The sequence below is a fragment of the Myiozetetes cayanensis genome, unplaced genomic scaffold, assembly GCF_022539395.1.
Source record: "Myiozetetes cayanensis isolate MyiCay16 unplaced genomic scaffold, myiCay2020 scf3, whole genome shotgun sequence".
In the NCBI taxonomy this organism is placed as follows: Eukaryota; Metazoa; Chordata; class Aves; order Passeriformes; family Tyrannidae; genus Myiozetetes; species Myiozetetes cayanensis.
The window spans coordinates 33,724,973-33,747,324 of record NW_026087521.1 but is presented as its reverse complement, the minus strand read 5'-3'; the positions used below and the strand labels follow the sequence as shown (position 1 = coordinate 33,747,324).

At 40.1% G+C, this 22,352-nt stretch overlaps 1 protein-coding gene across 2 annotated transcripts in view; it reads right to left on the bottom strand.

The window, feature by feature from the left end:
• The window catches only part of MSRB3 (methionine sulfoxide reductase B3), an 84,681-nt gene that overhangs the window by 46,350 nt on the left and 15,979 nt on the right, over positions 1 to 22,352 (bottom strand). Inside the window, exons 2-4 of one of the 2 annotated variants that reach the window (XM_050325369.1) lie at positions 17,351 to 17,477; positions 4,180 to 4,288; positions 2,319 to 2,396 (exon numbers count right to left, since the gene is read on the bottom strand). In XM_050325369.1, coding sequence (XP_050181326.1) covers positions 2,319 to 2,396; positions 4,180 to 4,288; positions 17,351 to 17,426 — 263 coding nt within the window. In that variant the 5' untranslated portion in view covers positions 17,427 to 17,477. The remainder of the gene's footprint in view (positions 1 to 2,318; positions 2,397 to 4,179; positions 4,289 to 17,350; positions 17,478 to 22,352) is intronic. The other variant, XM_050325368.1, reaches the window with a different exon arrangement.

Genomic DNA, 22,352 nt, shown 5'->3' with positions numbered 1-22,352 from the left:
TTGTTAATATTACTGCTGAAGCTCCAGTCTCTTTCCTAGTTAAACTGACAGGTCTATAGTCCAAATATATATATTTACAGATTACAAGGACATAAAGAAAAAAAAATTAATGGACAGCCAATGAGAAACAAATGTAAATGCAAGTTTCAGATGACTATCTGGACATTACAAAACAAAAAAAACACTAACACCCCTCCCCCTCCCATACCACCAAAAAAACTACTTTCATTTTAAATGGGCAATGGACGTTCTTTGTATTGTGCTACCACCTTACTCCTAAGAAAATACTTCAGTCATAAACATTCTGTGGGGAAAAATTAGTAAATATCATACATTTTGCATTCTCCTATCTATGTTTCCTTATTCCTTTTTTCAGCTGTCTGGGCTAAAATAGTGACAAAGATACAAAAATCTATCTTCCTTGGTTGAGGAAGACATTATATACTGATATTTTGGGGTCAGTAAACAAAAGAAGATGGACTCCTACTGGTTTCTCCATTTGTTCCCACCCTTGTCAGCCACTTCAGAATAACTGGCTGAATTTGATATAGACCAGAGGTGGCAAGAGTTCCCAAGGCAACACAAAGACTTTGGGGAGACTGGGCTGAGGCCAGTCCACTCTCAGGACACAATCACTTCAGGTGCCCATTGGCTTGGGATTTATTAAATATAAAAAATAACTTCCCTCTTTCCCTCACTCCTCCCATAAAATCCACGGAGAGTCTCAAGAGAATCCAAAACCAAGCACATTTCCATATAGCTCATTTCACACAAAGAAATCTAACTCATTAACTCAAGCCTTTGCCAAAGCACATTATGCACTTGAGATAATCACAGGTAAGTCTCATACTGCATTTTTTTCCCATATTATATCAATTGTGAATGCAACTGGAAACTGGTTCACATTCATTTATGTGAACTACTGCTGTCCAAATCTCATCCCACTAAAAACCCCCAACTCTTTCAGATGATAGAAAGGAAGTCAGTCTTGGAAGGTAGAACGTGAGATACTGGCTCCATTGAATATATTTACCAAATATGAACTGACTTTGACAGAGTCAGGATCTCCCCCACAAAGATTTGGCTATTGTAAGCAGGAGAATGTCTAAATGGCAAAGTAGAAAACCAGGTTATGGAGACTTTGAATCCCCACTTCGCACCCCCAAGCTAAGCACCACAGTAACACATGACATGAGACTATTGTCTCAGCTGTGTTTGTAACCATCAGTTTTTCAACTCAGAAGATTCACATTATTACTCAAGTTTCTGCAGGTAATCTTCTCAACAGAGGAATCAAACATTAGAGAGATTAAGTGTGTCTTTCATTTTACAGACAGTCTCTTGAGAACAACTATCACTACCCCATCTGGTGATTCTAGAGCTACATCAATTGTATTTTCCTTTGTAGTCTATTACTGGCCCAATTTTCTGTATTATTAGCACTGTCCTGATCATCCTGCCTCATGCTCTTGTAAAGGTACCTCCTCAAATGAGAGGGACTGAGTCAGTGTGAACTGAGGGGGGAAAAAAGCAAGAAAAAAATTAAATTCATCAGAATGAACACAAGCAGCTAGAAATAAGAAAAAACACATAAGCAACAACTGAATCTCTGCAGAACAATGCAGTGATCAAGAGAATTCAATCAGCACTGCTTCTAGCATTAAACTTACAGCTGTAATTCCCAGAATGCTTCTAAAGAGTATTTTTCATGCAAGACAAAAGAGTTAGTATTTCTTTCTTAATCCTTGCTCCAGTTCCTAAATCAGCTCTCCATGTGTGCTTTTTGGGATGGATGGAAATACAGTAAGCAATGCACTTTCCCCAGGTTTTGTTTTCTTAACTGCTTGAATTCTAAAAAAAAAAAAAAGGCATCTACTTTTTTCTCCATTATCAGATAAAATGCTGTAGCATAGATCCAGCCTTGCCACCCAGTAGCTCTTAAAGCTACCTGTAAGTAATGCTAACAGTCAAACCTCAGTATCTGTCAAGGCAGTGAAAGACTGTGTTGCAATTATTTGGCATAGCTGCATATAGAAAAAAATATTTAAACAATCACTACTTGTTTTTCTGTCATATTTCCTGTTTTACCTGAATGTTATCTTACTGTCTTATTTATCATAATTTTTCATCTTTATTATGAGATGAATTTACTATAGCACTATTATTTGCATCGCTTCTCATGTACCCCTTAACAGGCTGAATGACTTCCCCATTCTGTGAGTCTATAAAATTACTTTATACAATTATGTATGGAATATGCACAAGATTACACATAACCTAAGAGACAGACATCACAAAACTATATTTAGCATACTCACTTGAATAAAGGAGTCCCACAAACAACACATTTGTATATTCCTTGAGCTTTATGGTGTGTGTACTCCCCCTCAAAGGCACTGGGAAAAAACCACAACATTTTAGAATTAAATAAAGGTCTTGGGGGGGGGGGGGTGTTAATTACCAAAGTATCTAAGTCGTTAGAAAACATTATAGAAAAAACCCACAATTTCAGAGTTGGAAGTTGTTTTTTATTAAAGGCAGCAAATAAAGCAGGCACAGGAAAAGGGGAATGTCCTTGTTAGTGTGCCTCAGGTGTTACGCATCATGCAAAAGGAAGCAAATTTTCCCACAGTTCAAAGGCCAGAACTACAACACCAACAAAAAGGCGTAAAACTAAAGTCTTCCCCTGTCTGGCAAGTGAAATGTCAAATTTTTGTAAACATGGATTGTTTAGCCTGTAGCTCAACCTGCTACACTTGCCTGGGCCAGTGAATGGGCCATGCGTCTGTTGCAGGCTCAGCGGCCACAGCGGAGCGAGGTGTGAGGCGCTGGGTCAGGCTGCCACTGACTGCTTGGGCAGCAGAGGCATTGTAGCTGAAAATGAAATAATTGGTGCATGATTTCAAGCTGTGTGTGCCTTATATTTTCAGTTGAAAAGCAATATTCCAGCTTTAAGGGAATATTTTTCTAAGTTAACAATCTAAAAGGCTAGGAGGTCATTCACCTAATATGAATCAGCTGTGCTAGCCCAACAAAAAGCCTATGTGCTCAGCAGCTTGTTTTTATTATCCTTTCACCCTTTTTATGAGGTCCAATTTTTTTTATAAACAGGATTTTTAAGAATGACCTAATCTCCGATTGTTTGTGTGCATTAAATCACATTGTTGGTCCCGTACACAAGAGCCTGGAGGGCCAGGGGGAAGGCAGCCCTCCCAGCAGAGGCCACCATCCCCCTGCCCCGCCAGGGCTGCAGGAGGATCGAGGGGGCTGGAGCAGAGAGAGGGACCATCCTTGCCAGTATCCCCAGCACATTCAGCCACCAAATTCAGCACTGTCAGGAAAAGGTTTGCCTATTAACCAGGACCGCACATGCAGCAGGGAGCCCTTTCAGCTCATGAATGAAAACAAGCAGTTGCATCATTAGTACATTTGGAGCAGAGGTAAAGCCAGGGCCTTAGGCCAAGCTCAGTGGTATAAATTGGACAACAAAAAATGGCTGGGTCTTGGCAAGTTACTTTCATACTGGAATCAGCTGAGAGAGAGACTTTATTCACTAAAAACACTCTTGGAAGTGAGTCTTTTTTTCCCTCCAGGACTTGAGGCTGGCTTCCAGCGACTAAAGCCATGTGAGGGCAGTTATTGAAAATTTTTTACATTCCAACCACAAATGAGCCAATAAATACCTTCTCCACATGTGCTTCAAAAAGAAATTGGAGTGGGGTGGAAAAGAACTAAATTATGCTACCTTCTTTCTGCAGCCAAAACGTCTATACTTACAATGGCCACCTTCAAAACTCCAGCCTCCTGGCACAGGGCCATTTCCCTCGTGGTTCTGCTTACCACGATGTCTTCCAAAAAAAGTGTACCTAAACCACTATTACTTCCACACGTTTTGTAGTAAACTAAAAACAGACTCTAAACATAAGCCTGGTGACTTTATAAGACATGCAGTCTTCATTAAAAGTCACACAAGACCTTTGGCCCTGGCCCCCATGTTGCAGATGCTTGTCTTTGCAGTAGTGTTAATTTGTAGGGGTTAGTAAACAAGTGCAGAAATCCTGGGGAAAAAAAGAACACAACGAAACTTGGTGCGGAAGGTGAGGAAACTGCAGTAAGAGGACGGGTGGAAAAGAAATAGGCCTGTGTTTTGAGATCTGAGTTTCTTTTGTCCTACCTTACCTTTCAGTCCCTTTCTCCTGAGTGACATGGTACTGCAAGGGTGTCAGCCGCTTCCTCAGCTCCTCCTGGGAAAAGACCACCTTACAGTCCTTTTTATCCCTACATGACCCTGCAAAGGGAGAGGATATGGAAGAAGGAGACTTTTTAGCTTAAATCCTGAATAATTGCTTTGGCAGACAGCCACAGCATAGCTTCTGCATTCACTTGTCAATGACCAGACCGGTCCCTAATGCACAAAGAATAGCTCAGCTGTACCGCAGCTGATTATTTCTTCAAGTTTAAAAAAGAATTTTTATAGAGAGCCAGGTGATTCCATTGGAGCAGTGACAATGTGCTACAGCCAAAGCCCTTCGATGTGTTACACACTAAACTGTTGCACACACAATCATTCACAAGAAAGTACCATTTTTCCGACCATTAAAAAAAAAAAAATCTGCAAAAAACCCAGCTACAGCTGAAATATTCTTTACAAGACATCTATATTGGAGACTAATGGTAATGGGCATATGATGTTTAGCCACAACATCTAGCGATTTCATTACCCTTAAAAGTAGTTGAAAACCAGTTCTAAATCTTCAGAATTACAATAAGGTTGATTTAAGTTCTAGTTGCATCATCATTCTTTATAACAGCAGCCATTTTGTTTGTTCACTGTTGAAGCACTAGGAGTCCTGAGGAGCAAGTAATTTCTTTATGCACAAAGCTGTACAAGGTTCAACAATAAACATGTTGTAAAATTTGAGGTTGCTATTGAAATTACTCCCCTTTGAAAATCTCAACTTTTGCTTTGCTCGATTCACACAGAAAATCCAAGGAGTAAAAAAGGATTGCTGTAAAAAACCACATTAGTATAGTGCAAAAATTCACATCAGGAAGAAAAAAACAACAATAAGGTTGCTTCTGGGAATGAAAACTCTCAAAGTAGTAGCAGAAAGTGCCAAATATTCAGGTAACTTTGATAACCATTGGCAAAAATTAGCTGACAAAATACGGCAGGGAAAAAGCACTCTAATTATGACAATAATTAAAATATGGTACAATTAGAAACAAACAGTGCTGACAAAAATATTTTTTTTGCTAGTAACATATATACACTCATAAAAAGACCAATTGTGTTCCCAAAGTAGAGGCAACAGAGCTACCCATCTGTATGTCATTTAGTACAGGAGAGGCAATGGCAGGTTTAAATTACATGGTATTGGATTGCAATTTCCTAACATTGGATGCTTTTCTGCTTTTTTACCTTGAGTCATTACTAAGAAGTGTTCATAAAAAGTAGCTTAAAGCACAGATGCTTGCAAATCATTTAGGAAAAGATGTTTCTTTCTTCCTCCCCCTCTTCTTTTCTCAATTTTTTAATGTGTGGGGGTGGGTGAATAGGGGAGATAGAAAAAGAATAATGCTGTTGGTCACTATCGACTAACCACTAACCCTAGGAAGTATTTTCAGGAAGAAAAAAGTAAAATTGAAAACATCTGATTGAAGTAAATAGTGCAAACATAAAAAGTTTTACTGCTGAAAGGTATTGAAAAGCGATTTTATTTCATAGATTAGAAATTACTTTTCATCTAAACATTCTTAAAAACAGATTGTTTTCCACTCTGAGCCATCTCATTAGCTGTGCTGCAGAGCCCTCGTTTTAATGGCAAGCTTTGAAAAAGCGCTGCTGTATGCCTTTGTTAGCTTCAATCTTATTTGGGAGAGGGATAAAGATTTCATTCCAGGTCTCTTTGTTTGTCTTTCAAGAACCACTAAAGCAGTATTCACACAAATTCTGCAGGAATGTGCCCTGTGCCATAGCTTACAAATTATTTGGTTTTGGTGCACTTAAAGGTCACCTTCCAAATTAGCAAAATTTTCCTACATCCTGGCTTTTCAACCTTAAATGTAAATATTGTTTCCTAACTGTAAGTGAGGTTTGTTCTTTATAACATTTGGTTGCTTATTTAAAGATGTCAAACTTTGGAGGTTTTTATTCTCCAAACGTGCAGGACTCTAGGACTAATAAGTCTTTCCAAGTATAGCTAACAGGGAAAGGAAGCATATACATTATATAAATAGCTATTGTTATCCTGCATTACACAGCTCAGAAAGAAACTGTTTGAAAGACAGTCTTCTATCTATAATTTCAGTCTTAAAAAGTAGTTTAGAGAGCAGAAAATCTTATAAACCAACATCACTTTTAAAAATATCTAGCCATAATTTAAAAGAAACATACTATTTGCTACTTAGCTGTTGGAAAAAAAAACAAAACAAACAAACCCAAACAAAAACACACAACCAAACAAACTAACAAAGTAAACATAGCTTCACTTTGGAAAAAGAGAAAATATTGAGTGTTTTAAATTGGTCAGTATTCCCCCCTTACTCTTCTTAAATAATTTTTCATCTCTTTTAGAAATTTAATGTTCTTCAATCAATGGGCTTACTATGTGCACAAAAGAATTTCTAGATGCGACTTGATCCACAACATAGATCAAAAGTAGAAAGCACGTTAAAAAAAATATTTCCCCCACTTGTTTTAATTATTAACTGCATATTCTATACTACAAACAAGTATTTTTGTCTACAGGGAAATTTTGCCAAAGTGCAGTGGGCTAAAATGCAACTGACCCCAGCAAAGGATTCTCCAGGTTTGCAATTTGAGTATGCATCAACAAAAAGTTGTACTACAGATCATACCAGAAATTTCTTGGTCCAGCCCTCAACATTCAAGAATGGCCCTATTCAATTACTTGCACTTTTTATTTAACTGCACTTATTTAATTAATTGCACTTATTATTTAACGGAATAATAGGTCAGTAAATGGATCACACTAGTTCCATATTGCCAAAGAGCCAAGGAAGTAAAGCAAGACTCACCCCTGACTGCAGAGGATGTAAGAATACACTACCTGAAACAGGGCTATCCTACAAGCTTCTTTAAAGTGCAATGAATCCTAGAAACCACTGCATGAAATTCTAGGAATACAGTCCTTTGATTAGGAAAAAAATTACATGGTAGAGGGACAAAAGAACTCAGCTTTTAGTAAAAGAGTGGTTGCGTCTGGTTTTGAAACTGTTCCAGGGGACAACACAAAACTACACAAAGATATGCCCAAAATGAGAAAAACTGCTGCTAGTAATGAAGATGTTACCAAACTTGTTATTAAACCAGAGAATAAATAGACAGGCTGACCACCTTCCTCAGTCTGGTTCTTCATAGGCAGGATGAGATCTGGGCTGTGGAAAGAGTTCCCATATAGGCAACAAAATTCTTCAGCAACTCAGGCATAAAGGCAGGCTCACAGTTCATTGGCAAATTATACAGTTAGAGGCAGATGAGAAAAAAGGTCATCACTTCTACAAATAGCCTGACATCAGTGTGATTACGTTAAAGATGAGACTAAATCAAATACAATATGAGAATAACAGAGTCTGGAGTCATAGGATCTATATTAGGACTCTGGAAAGGATCTCACTTGTTCTTTGGAGGTGATGTTCTAAGCAACAACTTCTAGGAGAGCCCAGGGCAGCTATGTTCTGAACTCCAGTTAGATCCTTACTATTAGGAGAGGTGAACACTGGCCTGCAAGGGCAAACAAAATTCCCTTTACGTTCCACTGCAGGATCGAAGGCCAGATTAAATCTCTCTAATCAGCACACCACAGTGCCTTCATTGGGGTGGGCACTCACGAGAAGAGCAGTGTGCAAGCAACTGTCACCAGCAGACACTTGCCTTCAGCCTCCTGCCAGCAGTTACAGCAGCACTAAAAGCAGTTACAATCCTGGAGCAGGATGGAAGGCTTTGTGAGGAAAAGACCAGGCTCACAAATCTTAATGTGCAAACACTAAAAAAAAAAAAAAAGAAGGTTGGGAGGGGGAAACAAACACCAGTAGAAATCCCTTCCTTGAGACTTCATGGTATTCTTGTGCTTAGGAAGATTTTTTTTTCTGAAAAGCAAGGGAATACATGCTGCAATTTACTATTTACCAATAGACTGTGGGCATTTCAGAGTTCAGCTCTGGAGTTCTCTGTATGAATTAAGTGAACAGAAAGTATTTTCTGGGTGTTGACCTGATAATGAAGACATTAAGCATCTCACCTCACATATAAATTCCAACTGACCTTTTCCAATCTGTGATTCATAACATTCCTTCCCTGTAAGCAATCACAAGAAAACTAGCAACAAGATATATTCAGACAGACCAATACAAATTAGCAGACCATTACTTCTCACCACTCAGCCCTTCACCTGTTCCAACATGCCAGAGGGTGGCGATTAGTGTCTGACATGCCCTGAAATTTGGTGGCATTATTCCTGATGGCTTTCCTACTTCAAATAGTCTTTTGAACCATTCAAACAGTTTTCTCTCAGGCTTTTTTGCTTCCTATCACTGAAATTAGCTCAATATTTCAACTACGCATGGAAGACACAGCATATATTTTCCCCCTTCTATGTATGCTTATGTTCCACTAGAATTAATGGACATTACAGTCATGGACTGAGCACGTACCACTTAGACTTCCTGAATTAAATACAGCAAGATCAAATGTTCCAGCAGAACAGAGCCATATAATAAATCGGGCTAGTTTTCCGTACTACTTCTTTTAATATACCCAAGCAGTTTTTTAGGGGCCTTCCAGCACATTTTACTACTCATATACCATCCCAGCCCCAGTCCTGCAATGTGACCTATGTAGGCAGACCCTTTGGAATATGTAGAGCTACTTAAGGGTCTATGAATGTACTACAGGATCTGGCTCTAAGTATATACCTCTTTGCTTTCCAAAGTCTGTCCCCCTACAAGTTCATCAGACCACGGTAGATCAATGGTAAATTATCTCAAACTGACATGAAGAGGAATCCTGCAAAGCTAAAAAATATTTGCATACATTTTTTTAAGTAAATATTCTTATGATGTTTTGCTAACGCTCAGAATTACTAGAAGTGGAATCTCTCATTTTTTATTATTTCAAATTTCATTTACAGAGTTTATGCCTCTTGTTGACAGTTTTGCCTCTCTCTCTGATTACAAAAAGGCAAATGCTCAACTCTCTCACTTTTGTTCAGTTTGTTCTGTGCAGCCTCTAGTCCACAGTCTTAGAAGAATGCTGCAGGGTCCTCTCACTGCAAACAAGACAGAAACTGCTCATCTCGTTTAAAAAAGAACTACTCTTGAAAATGCAAATAATTGCAAACAGTTCTATTGCCTTCTAAGTTGGAAAACACAGCTTTAGAAAACCTGTATTTGACATTGTAGTCCTTTTTATAAACCCCTCACAAGCCATTTTAAATTACCTAAGCCTGCTGGTGACTAGGATAGATGCTGCAAAAGAAACTCTGAAATGCTGGGAGGTCAAGTTTAAGTAAAATCCAAACTTCATCCTTAAAAAAACCCTGTAAATGTTTTACACATTGAAAAACTGATCTGTGTTTCTCCTCTGAGGGATGGCCCCTTTGGTTTCTTGCTGTAGGTAGCTAACTCCCACCCGCTGTTGAAATACCATTTGCAGTTTCATGCAAGCATTAGGAGTAATGGGGCGAAGACCATTTCCACTATATCGTGCATTGAAAATCCTAAAGCCAGGTACCAGGACAGCAGTTACAATTTTGGGTCAAATGCCAGGTTCTGTCTTAAAAGAACACCACCCAAAAATTAACTGTGTTTAAAAAAATTATTTACTTAACACCCAGGAGGGTCAGATGGCCACAAGGGAAGGGCAAGCCCCTTCTTTGCAAATTTGCAAACTTCCCATGCAATCAAGTAACAGAGCTGTCACATTTATTTTTTCCGCCTGGTCATCAGCATGGCTCATGTTTAGTACAAACACACATATTCTGAGTCATCATCAGAAATCTCCCATATAAGGCAGCAAATTTCTAAAGCACCAAAAAAACCCCAAAATTAAAAAAAAAAAAAAAACAACACCCCAAAACCAAAAAATAAAAAAACCCCAACCAAACCAAACCAAAAAACCCCCCAAACTGGTAACTCATGCATCTCTTCTGTGCACTTGTTTTCTTTCCAAAGAAAATGGTACTGGAACCCCAGCGGTCCCATATAGGCAGCATCTACGGGAACAGGAGCTGCCCTGTTGTTTCCACGGGTCTGCAGGCGTGCTTGCAGCAGGTTACATGGCCATGCAAGCCAGAGAGACGTTACCTGGAAAAGAAATCTGAACCCTGCAAATGTAAAAAACATTTAACAAAAGACTGAAGTGTTTTGCATAGTGGGAAAGGGGGAAAGAAAAGCGGCTCCTTTTGTCCTCTCCAGGCATGTCTACCTTACTTCCTTATCTGATGTTAATGAAATAAATGTCACTACCAGCCACGATCTTGGTCTCACAACCCTTCCAAATTATAACGACTGAGGAGTCCACTACCACCCTGTGCTAGCTGGTGGAGGTGAAAGTAGCTTCCTCTGGAGCTTTTTGAGCTGTCATCTTCACTAGTACCACAGCAATGACAGCATGTGGCTGCTCAGCAGAGGTTGGTGAATAGAAGAACCTTCAATTAAGTGGAGCACAAGCTCATTACCTTATAAACTGCAACATTTGTTATTGTTTCTGCTGAGACGGCCAAAGACAGAGTGCACAGGGCAGATGACCTATTTGCCTTACTCCTGGATGCAATCCAGGCAAGGCAAGATCAAGATCTCTTGGTACAGCAGTGGAAGGGGGAACGTTTATAATGATGGATTTCTCTTCCACTCCCCCCTAACAGATAAAGAGACTTTTGTTTTGCTGATATGATCCTAGCACCTTTCAAAGACAGTACATTTTTTTAAATTAAAAGGAAGAAAGGCAAAGACACTGAGCACTCTGTGTCTGGTCAGTAGATTTCTGTCAGAATCAATTAAAGGGTGCACAACATATAGAAAGGCATTTTATTAACAGTAGAATTAAGATAAATTTAATAAGAGTGTTTTATGCTACCTTTTGCATTTAAAGTATTTCAGTAAGCCATCAAAATAAGTTTATTCACACTGCTTTAATATAGGTTTAACCTTGCATCAGAAACAATTAAAAAGTCAGCATTTGCCAGCAGTTACCGCAGTGGTGCGTAGCTTATTTTGGCATTCAGGCTGTTGCTGAATCCTCCTGCTGCTTCCTTCACAATAGCAATGTGTGGCCTGTGAAATGAGCACTGTATTTCAAGAGTCAAGACGCCACAATCCGTACTTGGGATGGGGGTGGACGAAAGGAGAAGGGTGGGGATGGAAGGTCTTTCTTCTCCTCCAATTCCCCACAACAGCCCAGATCTAACCTGCAAAACTCAGTCTGTCTCCCACTGTGGAGGGTAAGGAACCCTTTTAGCAAAGGCACAAGCAGGTATAGCCTGCTCTATGGCCTTTCATTCCATTTTTCCAAACACTGAGGGACGTATCCAGAATGAAGACAGGAGCTACTGGGACACTCTGTGCTCCAGCTGTTGCTCTGCTATGACCAGAAGAACTACTACAGAAGACAATATAGCCCCTCTCAACCTGCTTCAGGACTAATAGTAGAGAAACAGCCAAAAAAGTTTGTAACTGCCAACATCTTTCGCTAATGGGTCTTCTGGAATTCCCTACATTTCTTTAAAATTCAGCCATGTTCCCTAAGTAGCCCATTAGATTATCTTCTCCATTGCTTCCCAACCTAGTCTTACACACTTTAAGGTTCATATTCACTTCTTGCACCTTTTCTTGCTTGTACTCCATCAGCTTAGCAACATAAAAAAAATCTCCTTTCTTTTTGTGTGCTGTTATCTCTCCTTTACATCACATTCTTCTCTGAAACCTTCATCGCATACTCCTCAGAGAAAGGAATTCTTAAAGGACTTAAAGGACTTCTCAGACCTCCTGATAAATACTCCAATAGTACAAAAGTAACTTTACATGAGAAACTTTAAAACACAGAAACACCATTAGTGCTGAAACTTCATCTTTTCCATACCCAGCTCAGCAGAAAACACAGTAAGCCTGAACTGCAGAGGGCACAGGAACGGAATGCAGGAAATTTATGAGCTCCCAGAATTGAAACATTCCTGCAAGAAGGGTGGAAATGGTTTGTGGTGGATCCTTTATGGGAGTAGGAAGGGAACACAAACGGTCTTAAAAGATCCATCAGGGAACACATTAAGAAACTGGCTCTGTGCATGGCCTGGCAGCACAAGAGACATCTCATCATTCTTGAGCTTCTCAGTGCAAGAGTCACTGAGGAGCCTCCACCCAGATGAGGCAGGGATGAGCACTTTCTGACTATCGAGCAGATGAGGAAGAGTGTGAAACTCCACCAGAACAAGTTGTTGAGAAGAGCAAAAAAACAGGGTACAAACTCTGGGGTATGTACAAAAGGCTTCTAGTTTTCTTTATGATCCCAAGTTTTACAAGTATCAGGTACTCTTACAGTATTACTCCCAACGAGATATCCACAAATAAATTTCATTCTAAACTGCATTAAATAAGACATTCTAGACTGAATACTATTGTACAAAAGAAAAGTTTGTAAATACAGTACAACACTGAATATACTCCCATTAAGACAGCTATATGCAAGGTTAATTTTTAAAACTAATTTTAAAGCCATTCCACAAATATGCTCTATTACAATACTACAGTGTTCTAGTTTCATATGACTAGAAGGCAGACATATACACAAACATTTATATAATAATGACACGTGAAAGGCTTTACATGCTATTTATATTGTTCTCACATTGTGCATACTTTCAAGACTTTTCAAGCATTTATCAAATTCATCATAACTGCTGGGAGGTAGTAAGCTAGGTATTTGTAAGACTATTTTAAATTTAAAAATCTATTTTTGCTCCAAATTAGTATTTGCTATTTTTAAAAATTTAGCTTGATACAAATGCATTTTAATTTTTGCCCCCCAACCAGTTCTGAGGAACAGATACACTCATCTGAGACCTTGTATGACATATTTAAACACAGAGCAAATTTTTATATTCAAGATATAAACCCCAGAAAATAGGGATTTATAGTGAAAACACTGACAGGCATTTAACCATAGCCATATTGGTGGTTTATGCTATACAATATTAGTCTTTTATTTTCATTCGGACCATGTGAACAGACATCTGTAGTAGTACATCTCTGGTGATACACATTACAGTAAACTATGGGGAAGTTATAACATACATTATGGAAATGATATCTCTGAACATAGAAACATACAATATGAAACATTTAGATATATTCAAGTCACATGAAGTTTGACAGCAACTACCACACTTGAAACACACAAGACTAAGATCTTTTCTAGACTTTTTGTTGTTAAAGCATATCTGGCAAATATTATGCACACAGATAATTTCACTGACATGAGCGGTTTGAGAGTTCAGAGGAACAAATGCACACAAATTATTCATGTATGCAAATGTTTACAAGATCTGCTCCTAAAAGTAATCCTTTATGTTAAAAGATTACTAATAAAAGTCCAATTTTGAGACCCAGTAATTTTCTCTTCACTATTCATTTCAATTTTATGAAAAGATATTATATTGAAATTTAGTATTAACAAAGATTTAATAAAACAAGTTATGAAAAACCATACCATAGATATTTATTTAATAAAGACTTACACCATATGCCCAGCACCATCTTCATACAGATGCATTGTAATTTCATCTAATCCTAGAAAAGTATGGTTTCCTACCAGTAGTTATTTTAGTAATTAAACACCTCAAAAGAATTTAATATTACCTAGGACTTTATTATGCAAAAAACAAAACAAAACAAAAACCAACCCTAAGTCTACCCCCGTAGTTTCATCATTACTTTTACTTAATTTTACAAGTGCCATAATTTTCTTTGATCTACAGGAAAGGAAAAGCCAAATTATCGCATGCAAAAATGTGATGTAAGCAGCACAACATTAAAAGTGTTAAAGAAATAAAAGATCTTTATAAGAAATGAGAACCCATAATAATTAAAAGACACAGCAAAGCAAAATAAGCTATCTTTTTACTTTATAGGTTGGTGGTCTGCTTCAGAAAACATATGTACATGGAGTCTGCATCATCATCATTTGTATCAGTTGCTCCTTGGTATGCATTAAAGCAGCTGAAGTAGTTTTTACATTAAATGTTTAACGGGGGGTGTTGTGGTTTTGAAGTGGTTTGTTGTTTTGTTGGGTTTTTTTAAGACTTAATTTCTGTAGACTAAATCCTGGCAGGTGCTGAGTGCATTCTACAGTTCCAAAGAAATTCGGAGCATTCAACTCTAATAAAGTGGGCTCAAGGAGCAACACTTCTACATCACACGACAGACACAATGGAGTTGTAAACATTACAGGCAATGAAGAAACCTTGAACCAACGTGATGGTAGGCTGTGTACAAGCACAGAGTGATGTGATTCTTCCCAATGATCACGCTTTTTCTTAAAATACCTGTAAATGTTCCTAAGGTTTCAGGGTGTACTTTCTGTATGAGTAACTCCTAAATGGGAAGCTTTTCATATAGCCCTGGGCGAGTAGAACAGCAAATGCCTAGTGCCATCTACTGGGAGTGCCTGCTCCTGCTCGGACTTGCCATCTTGTCTATAAAAAAGGTTATGAGCAAAGAGTGCACTAGGTTTGCACACACTGAAATGCTTAGTCCTAACTTCAGACAAAAAAGTATTTTTAAAATACAATTTGGAAGAACAGACCCGCACTCCAGGTGCTAATATACAAACAGAAAAAGAGCAAGTAAAAACACCTCACTAGCACAAGGGATCCCATGTAACTCACACATGCTTACAAAATAGTGGTTCAAAAAAAGAGACAGAAGGTCATCTCTGTTCTAAAATACTTCCCAATGGTATTTCATTAGTTTAATTTTTTGGGGGGGAAATGTCACTTATTTCTGATCTACAACTATATATTAAATATAAATGAAATACTGCATTGTGTTACTTTGTCTCTTACAGGAAGGACAGAGGTATCATTCCAAGCACAGAAATTGAAATGATACTTTCATTTCAAGTCCTTGTCCTGCAAATATTTAACTGTTTAAAATGCTGTTTGAAAGCCCCATTTACTCCTCTGCTGGCACTTTGCCCCCTTATGCTAAGTGGGCAGGGGTTGCAGAAGGTTAAAAAGTCTCATTCCATATAGAATTTGCCACTGAATTAGAAGGCAGCCAAGCTCCACACCATCCCAGACTCAGTGGATATATGGCATGGTGGTATGGTTGAAGGGCTGCAATTCACACAGATCTGGATGGTGGGAAAAAGTACTAACTCAAAGTGTTATGTTACAAAAAACTCATGAGAACTTGGGGTATTTTATGTATATTCAGAAGTTAAAGTCACAAGGCATTGTGGCATTTAAGCAGATGTTGGCTCTACATCTCATTCCCATGTCTTATTTGATACATGCTGTACCATGTACTTGCAACCCCCTAAATACACGACACACAAAAAAACAAACCAAAGGCAAAACAAGCCTATGTTAATTTATAAGCATCTGGGGAATTTAGATTACTCTTAAAATATGTGAGATATGTGATTGTATATTATTCCACTGTTAGCAGATGAATTTGAGTTTATTATATAGAAATCTCTCTCTATATATATGTCTATAAAGTAGTATGTCTATAAAGTAGTAGTGGAACTCAATCTATTAATGGCTGCACAGTTAGGAATCAAAGGGAATGAACAGTAGTGTAAACTTTCTAATTCCAAAATGCGACTACTGGATTATGACAGAAAAACAATTTGACAAAACAGGTAATGCAATGCTTTGCAAATAGGTACACAACAGCAAAACCTCCCATTGGCTGTGTGTGTTTCTAGCTGACCAACTTGGGATCTCCTTTTCAGAGCAGGAATAAAATGGCCAGAAGACTGAGTGTCCTTATTTTAAGGTAGACACTAGCAACATGAGCACACATCAAAAGGTACAAAATGTGGACTAAGGAAATTTGCTTACCCTATATTTTTAGGATTTTAAATCTGGCTCAGCAGCAAATATAACAGGAAACCAAGGTCAAGCTGACACAATGTGGGTTATTCTCTCTCTTCCTCAATATGTGTTTGCAGCTCCTATCAAGGTTAACGGGAGTTTTGTGCACATGTGGGGGAAACAGAACACAAATGCTGCAAAAATTGGACTCAGATTTAGTTCAAATAAAGTGTAATCTGCTTTAGAAAAAAATCCATCAGCTTGAAAACTGATGTCTTATCACTGAAAAAAAATCTTTAAAACATCACCTCCATATGCTTGCTAAGTTCAGCTCTGGGAAAAAGTGTTCATAACATTCTGCAGCCCTTATGAACCAGTTGTGAGTGTAGTGTAACACCCAAGCTGGTTCTTTTTTTGAGGCTTCAAACACCGATCAGCCAGGACTGTATCTTTTTTATTTGGGTGTCACGAAAATTCTTAGTCGTGTTTAAAATTAGCTCAGTGCAGCTTTTATTTTCTCCCACATAACCATGTACACTGACAGTACTATGCTGACATTACAGATACTGTTGCTGTTGAAGTGAAACACAAAATACTTAGGTTCAAGGTTTTCATGATATAACGAACTCATGGAGATGAGGTCTTATAGCACCCCTTCCAGACCTAATGGACAAACCTGGACCTTACACAAAAAGTACAGCTGCATCTGGGCATTAAATTGCATGTTTCCATTTAGTTATGTAGAAAAGTGTCATGTAACTAAAGAACGTGCTGTCAGAGGAATAAAAGAATTAACCTTTTAAATCTGCACACTTTTTGTACCTAATTTTTAGTACAACATATTTGATTTGTAATAAAAATGTGAAAAGAAACACATGGAGTGTAACTACAGTATACTGCCAAAGATTTTGGGAAATGTTTTTAAGTCTTATGATTTAATAGCAATCAACATCCTAAATTCTTTTATGCATATTTTTAAAAGCAGATATGACATTTAATAAAATATTTTTAGTTTAATTTCACCATTTTTGCCAAGAATGAGGAAAATATAAAATTTAAGAGACAATATTTTGTACATGGAAGTTGGCACTTCCAAACTTCTTGAAATCTCAGATATGAAACCCCTCGCTCAAGCCAGTGACTTTTATCAAAAGAAAAAGCAAATAAACTTCTGGTTCAAAGGAAAATTTAAACAAACCACAGCAACTCATAGCACATTTGTTTCCTGCAGCAGAGACACCCATTCCTACAAGGGCCTTCATTATGCATGACACAACAAGCAGCACCCATTCAACCTGAGGGAAGCCCACAGGCTCGCAGGGCCACTGGCTGGCTCTTTGTCACCAAATGCAGCAGGTTGAATGCAGACATCACTGTGATATCCTCACCAACAAAACCAGAGGCAAAGAACAGGGGCAAGAGCTGAGTAGGGAAGAAAAAAAAAAAAAAAGAAAAAAAAAGATGAGAACAAATTAAAACATCAAAAATGTTAAGATACAGTCACAGAAAAAACAATAATTGAAATTTTATACAACCACCACATGGGAGCACAATTCTAAATGCACTTTTCTTAGTATGTTTAGCCCATTTCTGATACCCCACCCCCTACCATTTTGATATACATTACATAGTATTCGGTGAAACCATTTTATATGCTACAAAATGAGATGGAGGGGGCATTTTTACGAGGGGCATTCACAGCTGTTTTAGATACCCAACTGAGAGCAACTTGCAGTAGCAATCTAAGTGGTCACAAGTACAAAGGCAGTAAGGAAGAAACCTTAGGACCTCAACTAGACAGCAGAAATCCTGTCTGGAACACCCAGGAATGCTAGGTAGAGCAAACATGTAGGCTTTTTCTATTTATTTTATTCAAAACAAAATCAGATTTTGCAACATTTCTGAATGGTGAATGCTGGAAACCAGTCATGGCTAAAAAATTGTTCTTTTGATGACTCGCTTGAGGAATGTGACATTTCATTGTAATAAACTTGTCAGATATTTTAAAACCATGACTTTTCAAGGGCAGGAAATAATTCATGTTGTAAACTGTCCATGAGATATATTTAAACAATCTTCCGGCCAGTTCAAATATAGCAAACAGAGAGATGGCAGTCACAAGATTTTATTTCAGAAGGGTTTCATGCACAAATACTAATTGTTCACCCCACGATGGGAAGGAGGAAATGCAGCTGCCTTATAGCCCAGCCATGTACAGCCACAGCTCACTTCAGAATTATGTGACGGGGGACCAGAGCCAACTGACAACAGAGTCAGTACGGAAATTCTTTGGGATACTCGTGGAACCAGGATCGGGCCCCGTGTGGCTGAGGAGCGGCAGGGCAGGTCTCCCAGCCTCCTCCCAGTCCTTTCTTCTTGTTGTGTGGCAGCTCCGGAGCCGCGGCACACAGCGCTCAGCCACGGCCCACAGCGGGCGCTATCCCAAGCATTTCCCCAGCGGTGGGGGGTCTCATGGTCTCATCCTGAAGAGTAAGTCCCACAGAGGACACCTGTAGAACACTCCAGAGAGCTGGTGGGTGCCTCATCTCTGGAAACATTCGAAGTCAGAATGGACGAGAGTCTGTGCAACCTGATCTAGTTGAAGCTGTCCCTGCTCACTGCAGGGGGTTGGACTAGATGGCCTTTAAAGGTCCCTTCCGAGACAAACCGTTCTATGACGATTCCATGACTGTAACAAGCACCCAGCCCCCAGCCGTATTCATTACCAAACCGGTCTGGAGCGTCTCTGACAGAAACCTGCCCGCATCAATACGCCTCAACTCGGGCGTACCCAAACCAAACTCGCCGCGAAACCCTCGACCCCTCCGTGCTGCCCGACGGCGGGGGGCGGGCGGGCGCTGCGAGAAGGGCATCCCGCGAGCACCTTCACACCCTCGCAGGCAGACACACAAACCCGTCTGGCGTAGCAGCGGAGCTGCGCGGAAACCTGCGCGAACCCCTCCAGAGCAGACGGGCGGGACGCCGGAGCTCTGCGGCCAGGCACACACCGCTGCCCTCCACGCCGCCCGGGCCGCACACCGAGGCCACGCTCCGAGCGCCCCCCGCCGGCGGGCGGGCTGCACCGCTCCGCAGCGCCCCCGCACCGGCCCCGCACCGGCCCCGGCCCCAGCGAGGCGGCGCCGCCTGGCGGCCCCTGCCTGACCCGCGCCTGCGAGGGCCCGGACTGACCGGCCAGACCAGCGCTGCCTCCCTCCTCCTCCTCCTTCTCCTCCTCCTTCTCCCCTCTCCCCCGCTCCCTCTCCCTCTCCGTCTCCTTCTTCTTCTCCGTTTCGCTCTCCCTCCCTCAAGTGTAAACAGCTTGGAGGACATTATATGAAATTCCCGAGGACTATAAAGTAGATCCCAGCCTCTTGAAAATGTCAAGTATTTCAGTGCTCACCAAAATGTTGTTATTTACTCTCAAGTATTCATAAAGACTCGGAGTATATACAAGTCCTGAAAGCCCAATAAAATATCACTGAGCATCCATGAAAGTGCTTTAACATGTTTACTGCAGTTAACATTTTATTCTTTTATTGCTGACGCTTTGATTGCTATTTCTATTTACTCCGTACATTACAGCAATGCCCAGTAGTTCCAGTAGGAGAGGACCTTCCAGTGCCAATGGCTGTAGGCACACACACAAACCCTGCTAGGGAGTTTACAGACCCCAGTAAGAATGGCTTGTGAAGAATCAGTAAAGAGGAACACAAAGTCAAACTCATTGCAATTCACACATTTGTTTGGAGGTGCTTCACCTCTGCTTGCCAATTCCATGTGTACAAAGAAGAGGCTGAGGGAGAATGATAGTAATGTTGCTACAGGTTTGCATCTTCCCTCTGCTCTTTCTGTGGCAAATGCAAGCTTGGCCATAGCGTTCAGCAGGCTCCACTGCTATGTTTATGCCTCAGACTTATTTAATAGCAACAGGCAGAGCACGACAAGAAACATGGAAAGAAGTCCTGAGAAGGGCAATGAAGTTGGTGAAGGGTCTGGAGCATGTGTCTTATGAGGAGTGGCTGAGGAAGCTGAGGCTGTTTAGCCTGGAAAAGGGAAGGCTCAGGAGTGACCTTATTATTCTCTAAAACTACCTGGAAGGAGGGTGTAGCCAGGTGGGGATTGGTCTCTTCTCCCAGGCAGCTAGTGACAGGACAAGAGGGCACAGTCTTAAGCTGCACCAGAAGGGTTTAGGCTGGACATTAGGAAGAAGTTCTACGCAGAAGGGGTGATTGAGCATTGGAATGGGCTGCCCAGGGAGGTGGTGGAGTCACTGTCCCTGGAGGTGTTTAAGGAAAGACTGAACATGGCACTTGGTGCCATGGTCTAGTTGACAAGGTAGTGTTAGGTCACAGGTTGTACTCAATGATCTCAGAGGTCTCTTCCAAACTAGCTGATTCTGTGAAAACACCATCCTGGGAATAGCATTGCTGGTGGTTTAAACTACTGTGCCACACATACCTGACCCTCTCCAGGTTAAGCAAAGCCCACATGTCAGTGCTGGGGGCACCTGCCTGAGCCCCAAGGGAGCCCAGCTGTGCTGACACGCATCCCACCTTGCCAGTGTCAAGGCTGGGTGGCCTGGGTACAGCCAGCTAATGTGACTGTCACATGCCTGAGCCACAGTGAGTACTGCAGTGCTGCACTTCCACCACACAGACTTGCCAGCCCCCACATCTTTATTGCAGCACTGCAACATGCCACTTTTCTGGAAGGACAGATGCTCCACAAAGAGGTCAGACCAGACCTCACTGTCCGGGGAAGGGGATTATTCTTTTATGCATCACTTTTTGGTTTCACTGGTTGGTGGGTAGCATTTTTTTTTTAAACATGCTGCTTGATGTGCTGCCTGCAACACTGTTGGCTCCTCCACAGTTGTCCCTTGCTGTCATCAGGCCTTTTGGAGCCCCTTCACTGCACTTCACTCTTTAACCTAGCACAACATGGATCTTCCATCTGTCCAGCTCTCCTAAGATGGACAATATGCTCAGTGATAACTTGTAAATAATTTATAAATAACTTATAAATATAGATAATACAATATGTCATTAGGTGGGCTTCAGAAGCCGTTTTCTAGAGTACACATTGGAACTCCAGGAAAGCCTTCCTTTTAGGATTGCAATATATTAAAAACTACTAGCTTTCAAGAGCTTCTATGTTGTCCATTGTGGACATTCAGAAATCCTAAGTTCAGCCCCAAAACAAACATGATTAGTTATAAAGTAACATAGGTGGTCTCTCAAATTTGTCCTTCGGAAATTAAGAATTTTGTATGTACTCAGGTTATGTTTTGTCAACCTCTGTCTGCAACTAGAGAAATTTCTTTGGGGGAAGGACAACTTGAGAGATTTAATTCTGATATTACCACATCTTGTTTTTAAGAGCAGTAAGGGAAACATCAAGGGTCTTTGGAGCTCATAACACTACTTGTTTAAATTTTTCCATATTCAGTGTTTTTCCTGACAGCTCAGGTCCAGAATTCCTAAAATTACATGAGAATCCCAGCTCTTACAGGAAAAAATGTGAAGCTTTAGCTCTTTTGAAGTAAATTAAAAAAACATCCACAAATTCTTAAGGGAAGAATCAGGATTTTTTTCCTTGCCCCAATAATGAGACCTTAATAGTGTGAGGCTTCTACTTTTTTTTCCAACTTCCCTCCCCACCCTCAACTCTCTGGGCTCATTTGGAGGGCAGGAAACAATAAAGAGATAGGTACACGCTAGCCAGAGAGCCAGGCTCCCAGGCTCTCGTCAGGAAGTCTTGTGTCACTGGAAAAAGCAAAGAGCAAAAATATTGCCACACTGAAGAAAGCCAAACAACCAGAAGTTAGAAGGCAGTAAAGGCCTGGGAGTCCACTATACTCAACTGTTACATTAACAGTTTAATTTTTATCAATGTTTGTTTTATTAAGCTTTTTTCAGTCCAGCAATAAGTTCAAACAGTTGTTTTGCAAAGTGTTTACTTATTTATTTTGACATAAAGCAAACTATAACCAAATGTTTCCCCAATAAAGCTTAGTGGAATATTTTGTATATACATTTATTCCAGCCTTAACGTTTGCATATTTTTTTTAATTTGGTTTTTGCTCACCTAAAGCTGCTGCCAATCAAAGTCAGCAGACAGGACAAATCAACCCCTGGGCACTGCAGGAACAAAAAATACAGCCTAGAGAGAGAACCAAGTGAACAAGTGTTTCAGTAGATCATGTCTTTTGGTGTCTAAACAGTTATTTACTCCCTAGTCATTTTCCCCTGACACATTCCGTGCTAATGCCAAAGCCCTTGGTCTTTTCTGCTCCCT